A 24,185-nucleotide genomic window follows, 5' to 3' on the forward strand; every position below is an offset into this window, starting at 1 on the left:
TCTCCGTTAAAAATCATGTCATTAATCTAAACAAACATGACAGTACAAGTATTGCTTGCTCTTTTTTTTTTTTTTTTTTCGCCTTGAACTAAAGAGGTATAAGTTTTTTTTGCTTGAAGTTGTTAATGTTCGGCCATTTTGGAGAAGCCTCTATGATCATAGAGTTGGAGCCCACTTTGTCCATCCAGGTCCCAATGGGAAAAGGCTATGGAAACTGTGTGCATATCTGGTTCATCTTTATTGACATGTACTAAAAGTTTATAGATCAAGAAAATTTTAGGTAATGAAAAGAAAAAGATAATGCCCAGATTTTTAAAACCAAAAACCAAAGTCAATCTATGGCATGTTTATGAAGCAAATTAGAAATCATTAATAATTAGGACAAATTTTGAAAGAGTATATATACACTTACAAATGCACACCAGTTGCTGAAGTTATTATTACATGAAAGAGAGAAGCATATTTTTAAAGAAGTAGAACAGGCTTAACTAACAGATTAAACCTGAATCAATACGTTAGGCGATTGGAATGTAAGTTTGGAGTGATTATGATCCCCTTCATAGGTGACGACTAACATAGTGGGATCCTGCAAACATCTTTCCACATGCTTTCTTGCAGGGCATCCCCTCATACGGCTGCATTTGTAATAGCTCCTTTCAGAACAAATAATGGAAGATACGTCAGAAACTATTGTTCCAAAATCAAGAATTAATTATTGAACTTTTTTACTCCATTTTGAATGACTGCAAAAATTGCAGCCCACATTTTGGATGCCCTGGTGAAGCTGGTGAAGGTAACTCCCAAGTTAATTAAACATGTGTACTCTTGTGGTCGATAACCAAATATAAAGGGTTGTCAAGCAGATTCAAGTTTGAATCTTGCTGAAACCAAGATTGGAAAATTCCTTAACAGAAGCAGTGAGCTATCCAGCTACGTAGCTCATCTGAACCAGAGATTAATTTTAAAGTGAATCAAGTTCTTATGAGTTATTACGCGATTTGAAATCTTTTTCCTGAACCTTTAATTGTGTCCTTATTCCATGCTTCCAGCTACTAAAGAGAAGTAACAAAAACAATATTCAGTGATCAAACAAGTATACCTGGGATAAGGGGATCCTTTTATGGGCTTCTGTCCATATTTTCTCCAAGTGTAATCATCTGGAGGTATCTCAGCTAATTTGCCACTTAAAGCCGGGACTTGAATTATTTTCTTGATTCTTGATTTCCTGCAGATAATAAATGAAGAAAGAAAACATGAAAACCGCCACTAATTACCAGCAAAATCAGATAGGAACTAGTCACGGGGCGGATATTAATATCTAAGATTTGTTTTAAGGCCAGATGGGTAATGGGTTAAAGATTATATTATTGTTGCACACAACCTGTCATTTGCCACCTGCGGACAGACATTTCGAATGAAAACAGTCGACGAGATACTGAGAATAATACACAGTAAAGAAGGATGATTTACCTTCGCTTAGAACAGTGACATTCACCGGTTGAGGCTCGGCACTTGGCACTGGTCTCCTCACTCATAATCCCACTCGTGCTCTTTGGAAACACAGAGGAATTGTCTCGAGATCCCAGAGTTTCAGATGCTGAATAATGAACTAATCGCTTGTCTGGGCCACCTCTTCTATCCAAGCTTAAAAAAGATGTGCCTGGCTGTGATAATGAGAGGTTCGATACGGTCAAACTGTTTGTGACATCCACATTGGCTTTAGACTTATTTCTTTTCCTGTCAAAGCTGAAACTATTGATAGGGATCAAGGAATTGGTTGCTTGAATACTCTGAAGAGGGAATAGTTGTCTAATTATATGAGGTCTGGGTTGGGTAGTCAAGTTGCATCCTGAGCTCTGGGGCACAGAACTAGGACAATCCATCAATTCAACTGGATCTATGTCATAGGAAAGTGGCAAAGGACCTTTCCTGATCCTTTTAGGATCCGACTGTGATGATCCATCAAGGAGAGTGAGTAGATATCTGAATTCATTGACTGCACCTTGAGCAATCAGGCTCACTTCATGAATGCTTCTCTTTCGATTTTTATCAGAAATACAGCTGAACAAATGATAAGCTTGCTTGAAAGTACTCTGTGCAGCCTCGAGAACTTTGAAATCCCATCTTGGGGTCATTGAAATACAGACACCTGAAGTTTCCTTCATGCTATAATGATACCTTTTTCTAATTCAATCCACCTGATGAAGGACTCAAAGGTGGCAAAAGCTAAGAATTTAGATGGTTATATTCTGCCATAGCTAAGGTAGGCTTGATCATGTGAACAATAGTCCTATAGATACAAAGGCTGTAGTTTCTGATAATACCCATGTAAGAGAAAACACAGATGAGTCAAGCAATTAAGTGACTGCAAAATGTACCCAACCCAGTTATTGAAGCATTCTCTTTTTGTTTTTTTGGGGATGTATACAACTGATCAAATCGAACAAGCTGTCCGGGTAGTCAATGGTTGCTTGCATCAGGATTACACAATAAAAAGCTCAATAATAACAAAATAAGAATTAATTTTTTAAATTAAAAAAATTGGAGAGAAATGAAGCAGAAACAATAGTGACTGCAATATATCTCTCTCAACAATGAACAGAAATTACCCTCTCTTAAACTCTGTATCATTTATCCATAGCCTAAACTCAAATAGTCTTTCCTACAATACTATTATTTATAACATTAATCTCTTCCATCTTAATCTTAGTCTCTCAATTAAAATTAACACTAAAATAAAATTCCTACTTACATTGAAATAGTCCTAGTCTACACTAAAATAGGCCACTAAAATTTATCCATTTTGGTTCCTGATTGAAGCATGCTTGTTCCCAAAGGGTGGCTTTTAGTGGCTTTGCCTCCACTCTTGCCATTATTGCATTGTTTATTTCCCTGTACTTATCACACACTAGAGAGACCACAACAAAGACACACCTGTCATTGAAATCTTACCTACAGTGCGCCGTGTGAACTAAGACATCTACAATCGTACTATAGCACTAAGATACCTTGGACTTAAAAAGAGGGAACTGAACTGGCATGTGAATACCAAAGTGGAATATCATGTGCATTCCAAATTCAATCATTTATCATAGAATTGTTTTCAGTTCATTCAGTTTGAATCCATTTCATATTGTGTTTACATTGTTAAAAGAAAAAAAAATTAGATGATCATTTAAGACATGGTCAGGTCGATTATAAATTGTTAAAAGAAAAGATAGGCACTTTCCTCTTGTTTCTGAAGAGGGAAGCAAAGTTGAAAATGAGATTTAGCACATGGATTTGCATATGGACCACCAGTATGACCCCTTGTTCCTGCTGCTCTAAACAGGCCTAGATATATGTGTAGCTACCAACTTGATAGGCCAACTAAATCTGGCTTAGACTTAAAATAGATGAACAGTAATTAGACGAGTTTTCTTTCTTTATAACAACTAGAAAATCATAACATGTTCTAAAAATGAGCGGACTGTCTCAAAGTTTGTGAATTGTCATAAAAACTATTGTAGAAAAGTTCCCTCTTACCACAGATCCAGGAATGGCTCTTACAAAATTTTTGTTTATTGCCATGTTGTAATGAAACATTCATGAAATAAAATTCTTTCCATGAAATGCTGCTCGTGGATGCAAATCTGCTCTCTGCGAGCCATATCTTTGCTCTAACGTTTCAAAAGTTCTTCCACATGAAGTGCCCTACTTGTTTAGAAACTACATTAAAATCCATGAAACTAGGAAATGCAACACCATCTTGTTGAAATATTTCAAGAATTTCCATTTGATTGCAAGCGTTTCTAATTGTTCAAAAGGTCATGGTGGGTTAAGGGCCCCTCTTCAACCTTAAACCACAGGCAAAGAAACAAAATTGTAATAGCACCATCCGTGATCCAACCCCGGCAAAAAACAAGAGGTTCTTTGGGTTGGGGGAGATTGGAGCAGCTGGGGGACATGAACAGACTGCTTCAGCAAGAATGAAAACAAGAAGTGAAAATTCATCATCTTTCTGAAAGTAATCGATTCTAATTTCTAAAGCTTGGAAATGACTCCAGACAATATTTGCAATGATGGTATACAGAACCATAATGTATTTATGTTCAGTTGTAATGCTATTAATTGAACTTTCATGAAAAAATTCTTCTTCCGGCATAACTAAGCCTTGACCTTCTACTTCTCACTGGTGCAGACCAGTTCTCTCCTTGAGTTGCCATCTTGGCTCTGAACTTACGGTACTCTCTGGATCTTAAAACTCCCTCCATAATGTTTATATCTTCAAGAATTTCATGTCTGGAAAGAGATGCAAGACTGGGTAGTATCTCCCTCTGGAAATCTTTCATTCTCCTTCCCCGCCTCAACTTAAGCCCAAAATCCTTCAGCTCCAAGTCATTTACTTCAAATGGCTTTGATGACACAGAATGGTCATCCATGTTGCTTTCTTCTAGATTTAAAGTAATTAACTCAAAAGAATCAAGAGAACACTGTGGTCGCTCTCTCTTGCAATCTTCCATCTCCTTGGATCCCACTTCTGTAGAAGAATCCTGACAACAAGCTGAATGCTCTGAGGATATATGGATAAGCAATTCAGCTGCTTGTTGGATCAAAACATCTACTTCAGCTGATTCTTCTTTCTTCTTGCAGCAGCCATTTTTTAATTCACTGCTGTCAGAAGTTCTTTGGTCATGCATGCCTGTTAAGACATCAGCAACTTGAGATCCTAAGTGGGATGTAATGCTAGAATGCTTTGTCTTTGCACTGCTTGAATCATTATCAGAGATGCAGTAGGACTTGCAGGAAGCAGGAGACTTGTTGCCATTTTCATCTATCAATGTATTTTGACTTTGATCAGTACATGAAAAAATAGCATTCTCTACCTCACTCTTCTCGCAACTTACTTCTCTAGCAAGTTTTGGCCTCAGCACGACACTGTCATTCTTGTGATCTCCACTGCAGCAACAAAGTTCTTCAGAAATGCCTACTGTAGGGCTAAGCATGGATTCTGGACCAACAAGGCTCTCGCTCTCTAAACTACTAATTATTTCATTATTTATAGTCCAAACATCTGTGCTTTTGTTTTTGCTGTTGAAATCCACAAAAGCAAGATTCACAACATTATCTTGTTTAAGCAAGTCAGAAGGTTCATTTAAGCACTCAGTGGCTTCATTTTTCTGAAATGTGCTAGGACAAGATCCATCCTGCGTGCTGCCAGTAAGTCCATCAGAACTGCCTCCTGAGCTTGTTGAAGGATAGGCAAGCATATGATCATCTGAGCAACAAGATGAGTCATCCAAGTGAACTTTGTTCAGATCCAACTGCCCTCCTAGATCTGAAGTGAACAGTTGCATTTTAGAGGAAAGATCATCAGATGGGAAATCAAGACACTATAAATCTTGCATAAGAGACAAATAAAAACAGAGCTAATCAATAGAGCTAAGCATATATTTAAATTCCACACGACAAATCCAGAAGCACAAATTCATGCCTGTACAACTGTAACTACTTTTGTACGGATGATTTAAATATACCTGCGCTGGAAAAGGTCTCCTCTTGACAACATTCACTACGTTCTTGAATAGAGCTAATTTCTGCAATCTCATGAGAGAGATTTTTCTTCACACTGGTTGAAATGATTGGATCAGAAAAAGCAGAACCTTGTGATTCATGCTTGCCTTTAGAATGAGTTTCCAGAATAACACAGCCATGAGGAGGTGGCCATTTTGAATACCCATCTGGTATCCTCTCAATTGATTCTTCCAAATCAATCACATTTTGAGTGTAGGAATAAGTTCTCTTCATGAAACAAGTCCTCATTTTGCCTTCAGTTGTTCTATCATTCCCTCCAATGTTAAGGGAAAGCTTCAATTCCTCTGCATCTGAAGAGTTACTGCCAGAAAGAGGAAGCTTAAAGTCTCCAAGACCATCGAAACAATTATGAAAATTTCCTCTCTTTGGAAGATCCTCCTCAACATGGTTAATGAATTCATCAGCAGAAAGTCGAAGATCAAGAGGTCTGTGCTGCAGCTTATGATATGCACCTTGGCAATCCTTTAACAACTCTTGGCTTATGAAAGGTGTAGCATCCACCTGAAAGACAAGATTAGTCATTTTAAACTAAAAAAGAAGTGCACATCATAGTCATTCTGATTTTATTGTGCTAAGTCATCAATGGAGGATAGATATGATATATCATGTCTGCCTGCTCTTTGACCATACAGAAGTTGCTTGTGCTTTTGAGGGAAAAACCTCCGAGTGTATTTCTAAAACCAAAGAACCTTTTGAATGAAATTCTAATCAGGGCTCTACTAATAGCAATTGCCAACTTATAATGGTTGCTCTTGTTTAGGCTTTCATATGGCATGTCCCAAAAGAGTCGAGTTCAATCCACACACACGCACACACATAATAATAATAATAATAATAATAGATTAAGAAAAGCATGCAGAAGTTGTCCTCCACAAAGGATCACTTGCAATAGAATTCTGAAAACTGGTAGACTTACCTTGGTAGTTGAGGAGTATCTATTTTCATTTGCCAATGGTTCATATCTTGTAGGATTTGCAAGAGTGAGGAGAGATGACTGAGCTTTTGGATTCCATGAAATGTATCTATTACACTCTTTCCAGCCAAAATCCTTCATTAATGATTCTTGTACTCTGTATAGCCGATGGAGTTCATGGACCTAAGCAAATGTCATAAAAATAAAATATACTTACAACTGAGGTCCTTCATTAGTGATATTTACATAATCCAAAACCTATGGAGTTCATGGGCATCAAGAAATTTAAGAAACAAATAGAGATACATTGAGAAGATAGAGGCCAAGCTATGGTTTGCGCATTTGCATAACTTCTGTTCCAACATCCATGCCTCATGGCTCACCCTTGAGAGCCATATTTGATGAACATAACCAAAAAGCTTGGAAATTGGAAATCCACAAGTATTCAGATAAGCTATAAATTTCAGAAGTGGCCCAAGGATTTGATCCACTCAAACGGAATTATATGACATCAAATCTAGCTAAAAACACATTGTGCTTCCAAGGTGAGATAATACCTGATTCCTAAATACAACATCCTGATCAAGCATTGTCTGCTTCAAAAATTCTTTAAGTGAATCTGTATATATTTGAACTGGATTCAGATCAAAATCTCCTTGCATCATCATTTCTCCGTCACAGAATTGAACAATTGCATCAATTTACATCACATCTTGCATGCCTAAAGACATAATTTCCATGAGGATTTTTCCTCTAGTTGATACTCCATCCTTGCACAGCATATGAAAAAATTGTTGCCGGTTATGAAATAGGCAGCATTAGCAATACTTGGGAAATCAATCAATCTAGGAAAGACATTGTCAAGAAAATGGTGTCTGCCCAAATATTCCATGCATTATCACTATTAGGTAAGCATTCAAATAATGCAAATTATTTTCCAAACAGAACATATAATTCAAACAGTTAGCATAAACTCTATAACACCAATCATTAGCATAAAATAAAGGCCCGAAGAAGCTATTTATACAAACAATTCAATGTCAATGCATGATCAATCTCAATACTTAACAATAGAAATCATCTCCTCCCCTTCCTTGCACTTCCTCAAGATCTGCTATCACTATGCTTCCCTTTACCCTCCGCACCTTACGTGTAACATGACCACCAACAATTATGCATATAATTTCTACAGCTCAATTATTTCTGAGTTCTGATAGCATTATAGCACATCTGCTAAACTGCCAAAAGCCATGATCTGGTTTCACTTTAAACAATAAATGTCTCCAGAAATTCTGGCAACTCCTTGATCATTGACAATGAAACAAAGTTCAGATACACTGATGTCGACTCAAACATGTTTCATATCTAAATATTGAGACAGGCATGAGAGCTGGTGAAGAAAAACCCGGGTACAGCCACACAGAGAATATACAAACTCCAATATCATATCACCACAAAAGTACCATTATATACACAGTGCAGCAATGCTGCCATACTAATTCAATCGAAGACTCAACAGGATTTATTTAGCCAGGCCATTCAAATTCTCAAAGGTTTTGGTTGAAAGATAAAAACTTTTGGAAATGAACCTATGTTCTTTGCTTACCCAGAACATAATTCAAGATTTCTTCTTTTTTCTTTCTTTTTGCCCCTGCACTAGCAACCTTCTTTCCACAATCTGGAAAAACTAGCTAAAATATCTTCCCAATAGACTAACAAACAACAAGGGTAAAGAAAAAGAAAAAAAAAGATCGCCTACAGCATACAGAGTTTCTCAAAGTTCCTACAGCACATGAAGCATACAAGCTAAAAGGATAAACAGCTTTGAAAACGACCATAAAATAAAAAAATAAATAGATAAAAGAAAAAAAGAAACCATGAACCTCGTGATAAGCAACAGGAATCTTAACTTGTCTGGTTTGGCATGACATGAAGAATTCTAAAACCATACAAAATGACATTTAATCAGATCAAAATTCCACTTCCAACTCATTCATAAAAGATTCTAAGGTAGCATACAAAGACGCACAAAAAACAAACTACATATGCCAAAACATGATTAAAATCTCAAATCCCAAAAAAATATGTAGAGAAAAAGACAGAGAAAGCACCAAGAGGCAAAGGACCCAGAAACTAAATCTGCCGCCGCTGCTTCTAATACTTTACAATCCCATAAGGAGAAGGGGAATGCAAATGATACTATCTATGTAGAGAGAGATCCCATAAGGAGAAGGGGAATGCAAATGATACTATCTATGCAGAGAGAGACAAGTTAAGTCAAAGATAGAAGGGGAGAGAGAGAGAGAGAGAGAGGCATATTATAAGGGGGAGTATAGAAAGAAAGAAAAGAGAGAAAGAAAGGGAATCATATGAGTGGGTAAAGGGAAAAGAAGGGATGAGAAAGAAAAAAATCTCTCTCCTGAGGGGAGAGGGCAATGGGCTGAGTGGGATCATTATTTCTTTTTATGGTGCTCTTTCTTTCTCTCTCTTGATTTCTTTTTTTTTTTTTTATTGCCAAATAGATTTTGGAAAAGAGATGACAGTTTCAACAGCAAAAGCAATACGGTGGTTATTTAATATGTCCTTTTCCTCTTCCATTTACTTCTTTGTCCCTACTCTCTCTCTCTCTCTCTCTCTCTCTATTCTTTGCTTGGCCCATTTGGCTTTCAATGTCCTACTCATTTTTTCATTTTAATTTTTTTATAAATATAAAATAAATATATTTATAAATTAATTATAAAAATAAATTATTATTAAAATCATAATAATTTTAATAAAATCTATATTTTTATATAACTTATATTTATGCAAATAAAATTTTAAAAATCTAATTCGTTAATAAATGAGTATGCTTTAATTTTTTATTTTTATAGGCTCTCGTGTATCATCTTTTTCTCAATTTTCTAACCTTTTCATTCCTCTTATATAAATAATAATAAATTCATAATAATAAATTATTTTTAACTTTTAAAATCTTAATTACAATTTTAAATTATTGTTGCCAATTTCATTATGAATTTAAACACTAAAATTTAAATCTTAATTACTCATTTAAATAGATAATTAATATGTTGATTCATAAATACTAGTTTACACTACTTTCTTTTAACTATTTTGTAGTTAAATGATATTATAAATTTCCAACTATTATATTAAAACAAAGAAAATAGGGATTTCATTTGCATAGAAAAATGATGTATATAAATTTAATTCAAATTATATATTTTTTTATTTTTTTTTACTAGTCTCAAATTCTATAATAATTAGAGAAATTTGATATTATTAAATTAAAATTTGTTAATTTTTCTATCTAAAAGTTAACACATGTTAATAATACATTCAAAATTAAGTTATGACATCAATTTATTGAAATTTAAGCTTATAATATCTTATATTATAAAAAAAAATGATTTTTAAACAATTAAATTAATATCCTTCATAAATTATCAATGGATTTTAACTCAATGATATTTGAATCATTTTTAAAATTGTGAGGTCTTAAATTTTAATTTCAATTGGACTTATTTGTATAAAAAATATATATATTATAAATGAGTGTGCATGTAATACATGCATAATATATGTGTAATGAATTCTGGCTATGGGGGTAAGTGGAAAACCAGTTAAAGAGTAAATGGAATAAAGTAGGGTCTGGTGTGTTCAATCAATTGCAAAACAGGTTGTCCACAGTTAATGCTATGTCTGAACCATCCAAATCATTCCATCTATCCATAGAGAGAGATTATGAGCTACTTCTAAAGCACACAAATTTTTTATTATTACTATTATTATTATATCTTTTAACCTTTAAATTTTACATGAAAAATCACTTAACAGTTATATTATTATTATTATTATTATTAAATCTTTAAATTTTATAAAATTATAAAAAAAATTCAAAAACGTATAAATCATATTTAGGTAGTGTTTAGTATGAATAAATTTTATAAAATTTCATAGAATTTATTTATAAATTTAAAATTTTAGAGCTTGATTTAAATAAAAATTTATTTAAAATTCTTAATAATCAATTCCATTGAATTTATTATAATTAAACTAAATTCTATCAAAATTGATAGAATTTATAAATAAATTTTAAAATTAAAATCATATATATTTTAAATGATGAAATTATCCTTTTATTATATTTTATTTAGTACAAAATTTATTTTATTTGAAATGAATTTCACATTTAATATAAAATATACTAAACAAAGAAATTCATTTATAAATAAAATAAATTTACCATAAAATTAAACAATACAAGTATGCATACATAATCAGTTACAATAATTAAATAATTACATTTTTATAATGTTTAAGTTTCAAATGAAATGCTATAGAGTGACTTTTTAAATACAATTCAAAGGCCAAAGATATTTTTAGCCTTTTTACTCATATGTATAAATCTTTTTATAAATCATAAAAAAAATTTATCATTTATATAAATAAAAGAGAGGAATTATTAGTACACCAAGTACATGTATATCATCTTTTATAATTATGTGAAATTTATCATTTATATTACAGTGAATAAAATATTTTATAATTTTCCAATAAAAAAATATTACTTCTAATATACCTAATTATTTCTCATCATTGATTAATAATTATATTGTTGTTTTTATTTATTACATATATTGCAACTTCTAAATATTTTTCTTCTTTTTTTTTCTCTTTTTTCCATAAGTATAATAATAGATTTATAATCATCCCTAATTTAAGATCTTATATATATATATATATATATATATATATATATATATATATATATATATATATATATCTCACATATATCTCACATTGTGTGATACCCGTTTTTATATTATAATAAAAATTTATTTTTTTAAAAAATAAATATTACTTTTATATACAATAAAAATATTTTATAATCTTCCTACATGCATTGAGTGTACTAGTGTAGTGTTAATTAGTTACACAAGTGGATTATTCAACTATTATATATAATAAATTTAGTAATATATAACAAATTTAGAAAGCAATTACTATAAGTTGAAACACATAAGAAAACAAGTTTTTTAATTTATATTTTAATTATTTTTTATATATTTTAATATAAATATTTTAATTAACAATTATAAAGTTATGAAGGGTACAACTAATGTAAGATGAAGCTGTATTTTAACCCACCAATTCCTTCATGACTCGTGTTAGAAGAAAAAATACAAGTAATGAAAGAAAGAATTGTGTATTTGTCTGTATCTTATTTACAGAGATATTACATCTATTTATACATGAGAATATGAGCTAATTTAGACAAGAATAATAATTATTGTAATTATGCTACACAAATCTCCTATAATCATGCTAATTGCTGTAATTATGCTAACCCCTCCCCTCAAACTCAAGGTGGTAACACAGGTGCCAACTTGAGTTTACTTAAGAGATCCTAAAAGCGAGCGGGAGGATGCGTTTTGGTGAATATATCAGCAGTTTGGCTGACAGAGGAAACAGAAATCAAACATATGGTGCCATGAGCAATATAATGACATACAAAATGACAATCAATTTCGATGTGTTTGGTATGCTCATGAAATACATCATTATGAGAAATCTGTATGACACTTCTATTATCACAATGAAGCATTGTGGCAGAAGAATGAGTGACACCCAATTCAGTTAATAACCACCGTAACCAAAGTAATTCAGATGTAGCATCAGCAAGAGCACGATATTCAGATTCTGTGCTTGAACGTACAACAACAGTTTGCTTTTTGCTACTCCAAGAGATAAGAGAATTACCCAAGAAGAAACAATAACCAGTTGTAGAGCGACGATCTATCAGATCACCAGCCCAATCATCATCAGAGTAGCCAAATAATACTAGGGAGGAGGTAGCAGAAAAGTGCAAACCATGAAAAAGAGTGCCTTTAATATAACGAAGGATTCGAAGTACTGCAGAGAAATGAGTTGAACGAGGAGCAGACTTAAACTGGCTTACCAGATGAACAACATATGAAATATCAGGTTGAGTAACTATGTGATAAACAAGACTCCCGACAAGCTGTCGATATAAAGTAAGATCATCAAGAGGAGTGCCATCAAGAGGTGTAAGTTTGCAATTGAGCTCCAATGGGGTTGATATTGTTTTGCTATCAGTGATGCCTGCTCGAGAAAGTAAGTCGGATGCATACTTGGCTTGAGATAGATAATAGCCATCTGAATTTTAAGAAACTTCAAGACCCAAAAAATAGCTGAGAGAACCCAGGTCTTTCATTTTAAAATGCTGATTGAGATAATGTTGTAACTCTGAAATACCAGATAAATCATCTCCTGTTATTATCATATCATCAACATAAAGCAACAGAAGAACAATACCACTGTCAGTTCGGCGAGTGAATAATGCAAAATCATGTGGACTAGAGAGAAAACCAAGTTGAGCAAGAGTGGAACTAAATTTGGCAAACCAGGCCCTGGGAGCTTGTTTTAATCCATATAAGGCTCGCCGAAGTTTGCAAACCTTATGAGGAGAATGATAACCGGGAGAAGGATGCATATAAACCTCTTCTGTTAAATCACCATGAAGAAAAGCATTTTTGACATCCATCTGGAAAAGTTTCCATTTACGAACTGCAGCAATAGCTAAGAGACTGCGAATAGATGTTAATCGGGCCACTGGAGCAAAAGTTTCTTCATAGTCGATACCATACTCTTGAGTGTACCCTTTGGCTACTAAGCGAGCTTTGTAGCGTTCAATAGTTCCATCAGAACGGGTCTTGATTTTGTAAATCCATTTGCAACCAATAGGGGTCTTGTTTGGTAGAAGATCAACTAAATCCCAAGTATGAGTTTTCTCTAAAGCCTGAAGTTCGTTAGTCATAGCTTGCTGCCAAAGAGAGTCAGTACTTGCCTCACAATAAGAGCGAGGCTCATGAAGGGTTGCAATAGTAGAGTAACAGTGAAAATCAAAAAGATAATGAGGAGTTTCTCTTACACGGGTAGAATGACGAAGAGTAGTGCTAGGAGGAGATGCAGGCGCAGGTACTGGATCAACAACTGGTGCAGATTCAACAGGGGCAGGTATAGTTGGGCTAATATTGAGCACATCACAATCACCTGGATCAGGACTATGAAACAGCTCTTTGGAGGAGTCAGTGAAAAATAGAGAGTCAGTATTGACAAAGTGATGAAATTTGGAAAGAGAAGAGAACATAGTATTGTTCCAAAAGGTAACATGATGAGAGATGCGTAACTTATTAGAAACAGGATCCCAACAATGATACCCTTTGTGTTCAATGCCATAACCAAGAAAACAACATAGACGAGCACAGGGTTCTAATTTGGTATGTTCATGAGGTTGTAAAAGAACAAAAGAAACACATCCAAAAGGTTTAAGGATGGAATAGTCAAGAGGTTGTCCAAACAACTTTTCAAAAGGAGATAAATTATGAAGAACCAAGGTAGGAAGACGGTTAATACTATAAACAGCATGAAGAGCTGCTTCTCCCCAAAATTTTTCTGAACATGAGGCAAAAAGAAGAAGAGTACGTACAGAATCAAGAATATGGCGATACTTGCGTTCGGCTCGCCCATTCTGTTGAGAGGTCTGAGCACAAGAACGTTGAACAATGGTGCCTTATTGACTAAGAAACTGAAGTAAAGAAGAATCCCGATATTCCATGGCATTGTCTATTCGGAGAATTTTAATGTCATAAGAGAATTGAGTTTTAATCATTTTTGCAAATGTGATGTAAATTTGTGATAACTCAGATCGATGTTTCAAAAAATATATCCAAGTAAATCGAGAATAATCATCAATAAATATAACAAAATAATGAAAACTATTTATTGAAGAAATAGGAGAAGGACCCCAAATGTCAGAATGAATTAAACCAAAAGGAGTGTCTGAAGTAGTATTTTTATGAGAAAAAGATAATGCATGTTGTTTTGTAAGCTGACAATTTAAACAATTAAATGACTCAAACTTAGTAGATCCTAATAATCCACGAGAAATTAAAGGTTGAATTTTACTGGCAAAAGCGTGACCAAGACGAAGATGCTATTGGTGAATGAAGGAATTAGGGATTGTAGCTGCAGATACAAATATCTGAGGAAGATGTAAAGATACAAGCTCAAATAATCGACCCACTCTGCGACCCTCCCCAAGAATCTGTCCCGTTTGTGGATCCTGTACCTGGACACCATGGGGAGAAAAAATAACATTTAGTCCTTTTTCACACAACTGACCAACAGAAATAAGATTGAGTGCCAAATTAGGGATATAATAGGTTTTAGGGAGATGAAGATTTGAGGTAGACACATGACCAGTCTGTGTGATGTTCATTTTAGTACCATTTGCAGTATGGATTGGTGGTAAGGAAGATACAGGTTTTGTAGAAGACAAGAATTTAAGATTAGTGGTCATATGGTTACAACATGCAGAGTCAAAAAGCCAATAAGAATTACCCAGAGTGGCAGACATGGTAACAGAAGAATTAGAAGAGATAACCTGTTTGAATACTGCCTCAAGATCACTCATGGTGATGGCAGTAGAACCCTCAAGATGCAAGACAGCAGGATGAGAGGAAGATCCAGGCTTTGAGACATTCTTGAATTTAGAATGCCCTCCTTTTGGTCTTGGAGGACGTGTGGGACAATGTTCAAGAATATGATCGTAACCATGACAATATCTGCATTCTATAGTAGGACAATATGCAAAAGTATGACCAATTTGATTACAATTCTTACAGAGTTGATTGTTAGATTTCTGATATGAGGATCGAGTAGTTGCAAGAACAGTTTCAAATTGAGGAGTTTTATCCAAATTGAGACGAGTCTCTTCAAAAATAATCTCTTGAATAGCAGTATCCAATGATGGGAGTGGATTTCGATGTAGCAGGGACGCTCGAATGGCCTCATATTCTGATCGAAGAGCTATTAGAACTTGAATGAGATGAAGATGATCTTCACTGATTTTGGCTTGAGATATTTGATTCCAAATGGGTTGGACCTGGGCAAGAAAATCATGACAATATGATCGTAACCATGACAATATCTGCATTCTATAGTAGGACAATATGCAAAAGTATGACCAATTTGATTACAATTCTTACAGAGTTGATTGTCAGATTTCTGATATGAGGATCGAGTAGTTGCAAGAACAGTTTCAAATTGAGGAGTTTTATCCAAACTGAGACGAGTCTCTTCAAAAATAATCTCTTGAATAGCAGTATCCAATGATGGGAGTGGATTTCGATGTAGCAGGGACGCTCGAATGGCCTCATATTCTGATCGAAGAGCTATTAGAACTTGAATGAGATGAAGATGATCTTCACTGATTTTGGCTTGAGATATTTGATTCCAAATGGGTTGGACCTGGGCAAGAAAATCATTTACAGATTGACCTGCTTCTTGTTTCAGATTATGAAGAGTAGTCCACAACTGATAATAATGGGCAAGTCCAGTGGTCTGATATCGATTAGCCAAAAAATCCCAGGTTTCTTTTGCAGAGTCATAATTAGCAAATTGGATGTGGATGGACGAGACAGAGGTATTGCAAAACCAGGTGATGATCTGATAATTTTTACTATCCCAATCCTCAAGACGGTCAGCAAATTTTGCATCAATTTCATCGTTCTCTCTTGTCGGTGTAGTGATATCTCCGGTAACAATATGCCAAAGCTTGCGACCTATCAAAAAACTTTTCATTCCTTGAACCCAAAGATTATAGTTGGAACCAGTCAAAACTGTTGCAATAGGTTTTGAAATATCAAATTTCTCCATTGATAACAAGATGAGGAGAAAAAAAAAATAAATGGTATAATAACAGGAATGAAAGAATGAACCAGAACAGGTTATAGAGAGAGAAGAGAGACCCCATAAACTAGAAATAAAAGCTTTACGGCTCTGATACCATGTTAGAAGAAAGAATATAAGTAATGAAGGAAAGAATTGTGTATTTGTCTGTGTCTTATTTATAGAGATATTACATCTATTTATACATAAGAATATGAGCTAATTTAGACAAGAATAATAATTGCTGTAATTATGCTACATAAATCTCCTATAATCATGCTAATTGCTGTAATTATGCTAACAACTCGCTGGAGAAAGCGACATCATACGTCACCTAATTAGCAAATTGCGACTTGTTTGTGACAGTAAAAAAATAAAAAAATTTAAGAGCTTTTTAAATTTATTTTTATGTATAGTTATTCTGTACCCCTAAATAGATTATACTGCACTTTTAGTGTAATTCAAAAATTTTTTATGGTATTTAAATTTAATTTTTGTCATAATCATAATTTAGCATATTTCATGATTCCAATTCTTAATTAAATAAACATTTTAGTTCATTAAAATAATAAATTATAATTACTTATATATATATATATATACTCTATAAGCTCAATATTTCAAGATTTAAGACTCAAAACTCAACTTTCTTTTTCATCTATTATCTATTACTATTCTTTATTTTTTCTTCTTTTCATTTTATTTCATAATTAAAATGGATAATTTCATTTATAGACTTTTATTAACTTTAACATTTAGCATAGATGGATGCAAAATTTAGTGAAAATTTTTATTAAATTATAACAACTTATATTTTATTTTGATAATTATATTCATACGTAAATTATAAGACTCTGTTCGTTATCACTGTTGGATTTCTGTTTTTTGTTTTCTAAAAACTAAAACATGTTTTCTGTTTTTATTATCTATTTTCTAAAAGCTATTTTTATAACAATCTCTTAATAAATTACTATATATTAAAATAATAAATAAATAATTTTAAAACACATGACACTTAATAATAAAATACATATACAATCTAAAACTAATTAATAAATTTGTATTTAAAGGAAAGTTTGTGAATTTCATAATAAAAAATTCATGGTGATAACTAATACACATGTCAAATTCATCATAAAAGTGCAAAATAAAATTACTTACTATTATAATTTTGCCATAAATGATGTGCTATTTTGTTACGAACATTGCTCATTTGACTAAGTTGGCTTGAATTAATACTAACAGTTTCACGAGCCCTGATGTACCAACTTCATTTATTTGTTGGTCATCATCTCCCAAAGCGATATTTTCATCCCCATATATAGCAAATAAAGTATCCATATGCCCTTGCATTATAATAAAATTGTGAACAATACAATAAGCTAGAGGTATATACTTTTGCCGCTTAGCACTATATGAAGGCATATCTCTAAGGATAGGAAATCGTGCTTTCAAGACCCCAAAACAACGCTCTATGACATTGCGTAATGAGGAATGGATATAATTAAATAACTCTTCTGGACCCTTTGGATTTGGTTATTCTCTGTAATCATGCAAATAATAACGTTATCCACGATATGGACTAAGAAAACCAGGCGCATTGGTATATCCAGAATCAACCAAATAATATTTACCTCGTGGGGGCATAGAAAACTCATTTTCTGGTTTGGTAATAGTTTCTAAAAAAATTATTGAATCATTTGCAGTTCCTTCCCAACTAGTCATAACGAATGTGAATCTTATATCAAAAGAGCACACACACATTATGTTTTGAGTTGGCTCAGTCTTTCCACGGTATGGAATCTGTTGGTCAATTGGAATAGATGCATAAATATGGGTACCATCTATAGCTCCTACACAATTCTGTAATAAAAAATAAATGATTTAATAATAATAATAATAATAATAATAATAATAATAATAATAATAATAATAATAATATCAACATAACACATAAAGTAAATTTTAATATTCTAATTTGAGTAAAACAAAAAAGTTAAAGAGATAGTACCTTGAAAAATGGAAAGTATTTTGGATTGTTCTTTATCTCTGTAGGCGTTTCTTCAAATGACAAAGGAACAATCACATGCTTAGCACTTTTCTAAAATACCTGGAAATTGTGTCTGTTGAGTGCTGAAATCGATCTCAAACAAATCTTTGTCTTTCATTTTGACCAACAATTAGCAGAAATATAGCTAGTTGTTCTTGTACTGAAACAAACTTAGAATCTCTTAATTCTGTTCTTCCTTTTAATCCCTCACAAAGGTTTATAAAAACCTGTTTCTCTAAATGAAATAATTCATAACATGTCCTTGGATGACCATTCAATATTTTAACTACCCATTCATAACTTGTTAGTTTTGAAATTCTTTGTGGGCGAGGTTTATTTTTACACATGGGATTATACTCATTATTTAAATAAACAATCATCGACTATTCAACCTCCTCTTCAGAGTCTGAAAAAAATTCCTCCAAATCCATGTGCGGATTCTTTATATAAACCTAAAAAAATTATATTACAATTAAAAAAAAATAATGTATTAAATGAAATTATAATAAATAAAGAAAATACAATAAAATAAATTCAAACTAGCTAACTAATAATATACCATAACTCATACATTAAAAAATAATTAAGAGAAATTTCATAATCCAAATTTATTGCAACATAAAAAATGTTCACACACCTATAAAATTAAAATAGCAAGAATCATAGAAAAGTTAATACAATACAAAATGTGCATTACTAATGACTATGAATATAAGTTCAAATATTAAGCACCCAATCTTTTTTTCTTTCTTCTGGCATGGCCAAAAACATAGATCTCCATAATGGATCGTCATGTATAAATTTAGTTGCTTTTGCATAAGATGATCCATCAATTCCTTCAAGAGCATTTAATGCATTAAGACAACTTAAAACGGATTCTTGATCTTGTTTGGAATGTGTTTCACAACTCTCTCCACTATCCCCAATTGAAGTGAATGACGTTCCTGAACTCATTCTTCTCTCTAATAAATCTAATTTCTTTTTGAAATTTCCCCCCATTATGGTTAATGCTCGAGCCATTGCATTTTTGAAATTGTCTCTTGTTTTGCGACGACTAATTCCTACATTATTTTTGTGCTTTTTGTCTTTATGGGTATCTTAACCCTCTTCATTATAACTATCAGACCCTTCTTTATTAGCATCTTCATCTTCAATAATAGAAGGGCTTTTGGTAGAAGCATGGACATGAGCACCAGTAGCAGTGGTATCACCATAAATTATACATAACTTCTCATATTCTTTGCATCCATATTTTTTAAACCTTCTTGCCATCTTATTCACCTACGAAAAAAAATTGCCAATTTATGAAATTGTAAAACTTCTCCAAAGAATGCATCAGAACTCCAATTTTTATATTCTATAATAATAAGATGACAAATGCATAAATAGTTTTGAAAAATACCTCATATAATTTTCTCCATACATCTTCACTTGCAACAAACTTGATCGGTGATTGAATTATATCCAATTCCTGTTTCTTTTAGCAATTTGTTGAAATTCTTCCATTGACTCCTAAGACCATTAAATTTATTTTTTACTTGGATTTGAGTATAGTCTCTCCTCATCTTCTTTTTCATTTATTCTCTAATCCATTGCCATGCATTTTTAGTGAAAGTGGTTGTTTTTCTATTTTCCTTCTTAACTTCCTCTTCCATTAATAGTATGTAATGATCTTTTGCTTGTTGAGGCCACACTGCTCCATCATTTCCAACTTCAACAACTTCATTTTCATCAGTATTCAACTCTTGATTTAGGTCATCCATCTAAAAAATACTAAGTTGCTCAAAGAAAAAGAAAAAAAAAACAAACAAACATGTTATTTAATGTGCGATATACATAACATGTAATCTAATAACACAGTAAGTTCCTAGCCTTAGGTGATCTCAAGTTTCATATTGATTTGGGACTTACAATATGAATAATCATTTTAGTTTAGCACCTATTTAATGCAAAAAAAAAAAAAAATCATCGGTTAATATATAAAATAACATCAAAAAAATTATCTCCACTCTTAATATATAAAATGAAACATGCTACTGAAAGTTTCAAGTCAAATCTCCAAAGCTTAGATATCATATATGCTAGTGGTATCGATATAAGGATCCTCATGGGTCACTATGATCAACTATAATGCTAAGCATTTATGCTTAAAATAATTAATTATATCCTAGTAGAATTTAGAAAGGTTTCCTATATTGAATTCTGTATTGAATTATGTAATATGGTGTTCCATCATCATATGGAGCAACAAATTCTGTGTCATTGAGTTCTTCTAAACTATACAAGTTTTCAAAAGAGAACCTTGTCTTTTTCCCATTTTTTAAAACTCCACATAAGGTAAATAATTTAGTATCAATAAATAAGATTAAAGAAAATTTCCATATTTTGAACCTTGGCATAAGATCCTACCTCCACAAAGGATCCTTTAAAGCCTTTCTTTTTAATCAATCCTGAACCTGGAACATATTTTTATCAAGCAGGGTCATATCAAGACATGAGACATCCCCTAACAATCCATACAGCATAATGATTTTCAATTGGAATGTGAAATTGTGAAAAAATAACTCAGAGCATTTTCATGTTAGAATGATCCTAATATTTAAATAATTGATTTCTACATACAGCTTAGAGCTGGCTATCCTTTGATCATAATAGATGATCAAGAATCTACAAGAATGTACAATTCCAGAAAAGCTATATCCTACCAACATCATCTTAAATATTATTACAGCAATATTCAAAATGTGTAGAATCCTACTTTTGGATGTGCTTTAGAAACTAACAGGCATGAATTGAACAACTAAAATCAATAATACAAACAAAGGATATGGGATCTGTGTGTTTAAAACTAATTATATATTTAACAGAAAAATTAATTATGGAATTAATTAGTACTATAATGTGAAATCAATAAACCCTTTTCTAATGCTAATTAAGAGCTTTCTAGTGTTAGTTAAAATTCTTTCTTTATTTATAATATCCATAGTTGGAATTTTTTCTTGCTATGAAAAGCAGCAATTAAGCCCACATTATTGCATTAGTACAAAGCATTAAAAGAAAAATAGTAAGAAATTGGAAAGGAAAATAAGATCTGTCCATAGCTATTTGACACAAATTTAACAAATGATTGAAACCCATTAAAAACCCTAGTAACTAAATTCATTATCTGAGAGAGAGAGAGAGAGAGAGAGAGAGAGAGAGATGTGTGTGATTAATTTACCAACTCTAGACTTAGAAAGCAACAATGGCAAAGCCTAATTTCTCGAAGCAAAATCCAGCATCAAAAGAAGCTATAATCTATTTTGATTTGGATGAAGATAAATTCTTGAAATGAGGATAAAATAAAATCACGAATTGAAGGAAAGCTGCTATATTTTCAGATAATGGTGAAGGAAAGTTGGTCTTCTTTTAAGATAAAATCAAATCGTAACTAGAAAACAAAGATTCAAAGTTTTCAATTTTAAATTTCTTATTTTTAAAAACGTTATTTGATAAGTAAGGAAAAATAAACCACATCACTAAATAGCCAAACATATTTTTTTTTTTAAATAAAAAATAAAAAATTAAAAACAATAACATAAACGAACACACCTGAATTTATAAAGTTATTATTTTATAGTTTGAATGGTCAATTAAAAATTAAAGTTAGTAAAATTAAAAAATTAACATTATAATTAAAAATAAAATTATTGATGTGTATTTAAAAAAATTTAAAATTTATAAGCTATTTTCTTAATTTTAATTAAAAATAATTGCTATTAAAAAAAATAAAATTATAAAGTCTTTGTCCGTCCTTCAGATGTAAATTTTTGACTCCCCTACAGTGGAGGATGATTTCTTCTTCGTCATATGTAACTCAATGCCGTCATGACATTTTTTCTAAGTATAAAATATATATTTTTTGTAAATTAAAACACAGTGAATTGAAACAAAACATAGTTTCGTCTGAAAAAATAAATAAATAAAGTAAACGAAAGAGAGAATAGATGGAGCATCTTAAAAAAAAATAAAAAAATAAAAATCAGAGAGAGAGAGAGAGACAGAGAGAGAGAGAGCAGTGGCAGCACTGAGGCAAGGGTTTGGTCCCATGAGGCAGGCACAGGCGAAGTAACATGTCTGGAAAAGACGTGCCCGAAAGCTGCAAGTTTTGGGGCTTTATGCCATAGTTTTGCTGCCCATCTAACCATCGGCCTTTTTTTTTTTTTTATGTTTTACTGTAATCATTCAATTTCTTTTTATTCAATAAATTAAATTATTTCTAATTTATTAAATAATAATTAATAAGTCTTACAAAAATTAACTCTCATTATTTCTCGTCGTAAAAAGTAATTTTTTTAAAATTTTTATCATCAATTTATATAATTATTTAAATTTTTTTAGAAAATAAAATATAAAGTTTTCATTAAATAAAAATATAATACAAATATAAAGTATAAAACTTCATACTACTAAAATTTTGTATAATAAAATTTAAAATATTTTACTCATTGTCTTCTCTAACTAGAATCAAGGCTATGAAATTAGTTAGTTTAATTTTAAAATTAAATTGAAATGAAATAGTTAAAAAATATACCAAACTAAAGTGGGAATTGAATATAGTTAAAATGAAAAATTTTAATCTGATTTAATTTGGTTTGAATTTTTTTAATTTCTATATTCTTATTTTTTTATATGTTAAAAATTTCATAAATTACATTTTGTATTTTATAAAAGTTCATAAAATTAAGAAAAATATCATAAATTGAATAAATCAATTGATTTTTTTAATAAAAATATAAAAATTTAATAAAAAAATAATCTTTTTAAAATGTTAAATTAAATTAATCAATTAATGTTGGATTTGTTTTAAAAAATATATATATTTTTTTAAAAAATATTCTTTGCCCTTTCCAACATTTGGTGCTTAGAAAATGAGTAAATGAAAATTATTTTTCTAATAAAAAAGAAAATTAAATCATTTTAAACAAATAAGATTTCATTTTTTCAAAAAGGAGAAATCGTTTTCTTAACCTTAACAACTTTATTAAAATGAAAAAAAAAATATAAATATATATATATATATAATAAATATATATAAATAATTTAGTATTATAATTAAATAATAAAAAATATTTTTATAAAAGAACTTTTATTATAAAAAATATTTTTTATACATAAATTATTTTTAATAAAATAATAGAGCTCAAAAATTAAATTAAAATAATTTGTTTTTTTTTTTTAATTATAAAGGATTAAACATAAGATATATCCAAAATAGTGAACATGAGATATGATGTAGGCCTCGATCAAAATCGGCCCATAATCCACTGAAGCCTCTACAGGTCCGCCAACCTCCAGGGAAGTGATGGGTTTCAGGGAACAAACGAGAGACCCGAGCAGGATTCATAGAGAAGAGAGTTGTTGCTCTATTTGCAAGAGTTTGCAAGAGAGTTTGAGATTGAGATGATAGAGTTAGGAACAACGTAAAGAAATAATTAAAGAAGAAACTGGGCTTTTATTCGATTAACAATGGCAGAGTGCCAATCTACAAGCAATTCTCAATAATGAATATATCATCTTAGCTATTATCAATTTATCCTTATGTTCTGAGATTTTTTTCCCCCTAAAATTGAGGGTGCACTTAGTACAGTAACCGGGCTTATGAAATTAGACAAGAATGCTTTTCAAGGTCTTCAAACCCATAGATGCAAGGACGATGGGGTGAGTGGCATGTGTGAGCAAGCAATGGCACTGAACAACACAGGATGATAAGCTTTTGGGATGGAGGCTCGCCAGCGTTGAATAAGGATGATAGGCTCTCGGAATGGAAGCTTGCAGGACAATAGGCTTTTTCTTGCTCTTGTTGGCATCATTTGGATGGTGGGGATGGAGGCTCATCGGCGTTGATTTGGA

The 24,185-nt window shown here is 31.8% G+C and overlaps 2 protein-coding genes and 1 long non-coding RNA gene across 9 annotated transcripts; all 3 read right to left on the reverse strand.

The window, feature by feature from the left end:
• Positions 1-346: 346 nt before the first annotated feature.
• LOC110660388 (probable WRKY transcription factor 15) lies at positions 347-2,926 on the reverse strand. 2 transcript variants are annotated; one of them, XM_058153567.1, is made up of 3 exons: positions 1,471-2,926; positions 1,100-1,225; positions 347-635 (listed from the first exon to the last, which is right to left on the reverse strand). In XM_058153567.1, the coding sequence occupies exons 1-3, from the start codon at positions 2,163-2,165 to the stop codon at positions 497-499; spliced, it is 960 nt and encodes a 319-aa protein (XP_058009550.1). In that variant the 5' UTR covers positions 2,166-2,926; the 3' UTR covers positions 347-496. The 2 variants fall into 2 exon arrangements, with proteins under 2 accessions (XP_058009550.1, XP_021674386.2); XM_021818694.2 differs by having other exon boundaries at positions 347-653; positions 1,471-2,637.
• Positions 2,927-3,997: 1,071 nt separating this feature from the next.
• LOC110660396 (uncharacterized) lies at positions 3,998-8,921 on the reverse strand. 5 transcript variants are annotated; one of them, XM_021818705.2, is made up of 6 exons: positions 8,599-8,921; positions 8,371-8,426; positions 7,045-7,257; positions 6,491-6,670; positions 5,517-6,075; positions 3,998-5,317 (listed from the first exon to the last, which is right to left on the reverse strand). In XM_021818705.2, exons 3-6 carry the CDS (start codon positions 7,153-7,155, stop codon positions 4,119-4,121), a joined length of 2,049 nt encoding a protein of 682 aa, XP_021674397.2. In that variant the 5' UTR covers positions 7,156-7,257; positions 8,371-8,426; positions 8,599-8,921; the 3' UTR covers positions 3,998-4,118. The 5 variants fall into 5 exon arrangements, with proteins under 5 accessions (XP_021674397.2, XP_021674396.2, XP_021674393.2 ...); XM_021818704.2 differs by lacking the exon at positions 8,371-8,426; XM_021818701.2 differs by having other exon boundaries at positions 7,045-8,426.
• Positions 8,922-17,837: 8,916 nt separating this feature from the next.
• Positions 17,838-21,759, reverse strand: LOC110660387 (uncharacterized). 2 transcript variants are annotated; one of them, XR_009151351.1, is made up of 4 exons: positions 21,514-21,759; positions 20,703-20,749; positions 18,255-18,745; positions 17,838-18,106 (listed from the first exon to the last, which is right to left on the reverse strand). It is a non-coding gene; the product is annotated as an uncharacterized LOC110660387 (long non-coding RNA). The 2 variants fall into 2 exon arrangements; XR_009151352.1 differs by lacking the exon at positions 20,703-20,749 and having other exon boundaries at positions 17,839-18,106; positions 21,514-21,757.
• Positions 21,760-24,185: the final 2,426 nt, after the last annotated feature.

This window comes from Hevea brasiliensis, chromosome 9, assembly GCF_030052815.1.
Source record: "Hevea brasiliensis isolate MT/VB/25A 57/8 chromosome 9, ASM3005281v1, whole genome shotgun sequence".
Classification (NCBI taxonomy): Eukaryota; Viridiplantae; Streptophyta; class Magnoliopsida; order Malpighiales; family Euphorbiaceae; genus Hevea; species Hevea brasiliensis.

Bases quoted from the DNA above. Each gene is read 5' to 3' on its own strand.
- LOC110660388 (XM_021818694.2), bottom strand. From the start codon at position 2,165: ATGAAGGAAACTTCAGGTGTCTGTATTTCAATGACCCCAAGATGGGAT. The intron at 1,226-1,470 runs GTAAATCATCCT...TATTATCTGCAG, and splicing joins TGTCACTGTTCTAAGCGAAG to GAAATCAAGAATCAAGAAAA. The intron at 654-1,099 runs GTATACTTGTTT...TTGTTCTGAAAG, and splicing joins AAAGGATCCCCTTATCCCAG to GAGCTATTACAAATGCAGCC.
- LOC110660396 (XM_021818704.2), bottom strand. From the start codon at position 7,155: ATGATGATGCAAGGAGATTTTGATCTGAATCCAGTTCAAATATATACA. The intron at 6,671-7,044 runs GTATTATCTCAC...ACATTTGCTTAG, and splicing joins ATGTTGTATTTAGGAATCAG to GTCCATGAACTCCATCGGCT. The intron at 6,076-6,490 runs GTAAGTCTACCA...CTTGTCTTTCAG, and splicing joins GATACTCCTCAACTACCAAG to GTGGATGCTACACCTTTCAT.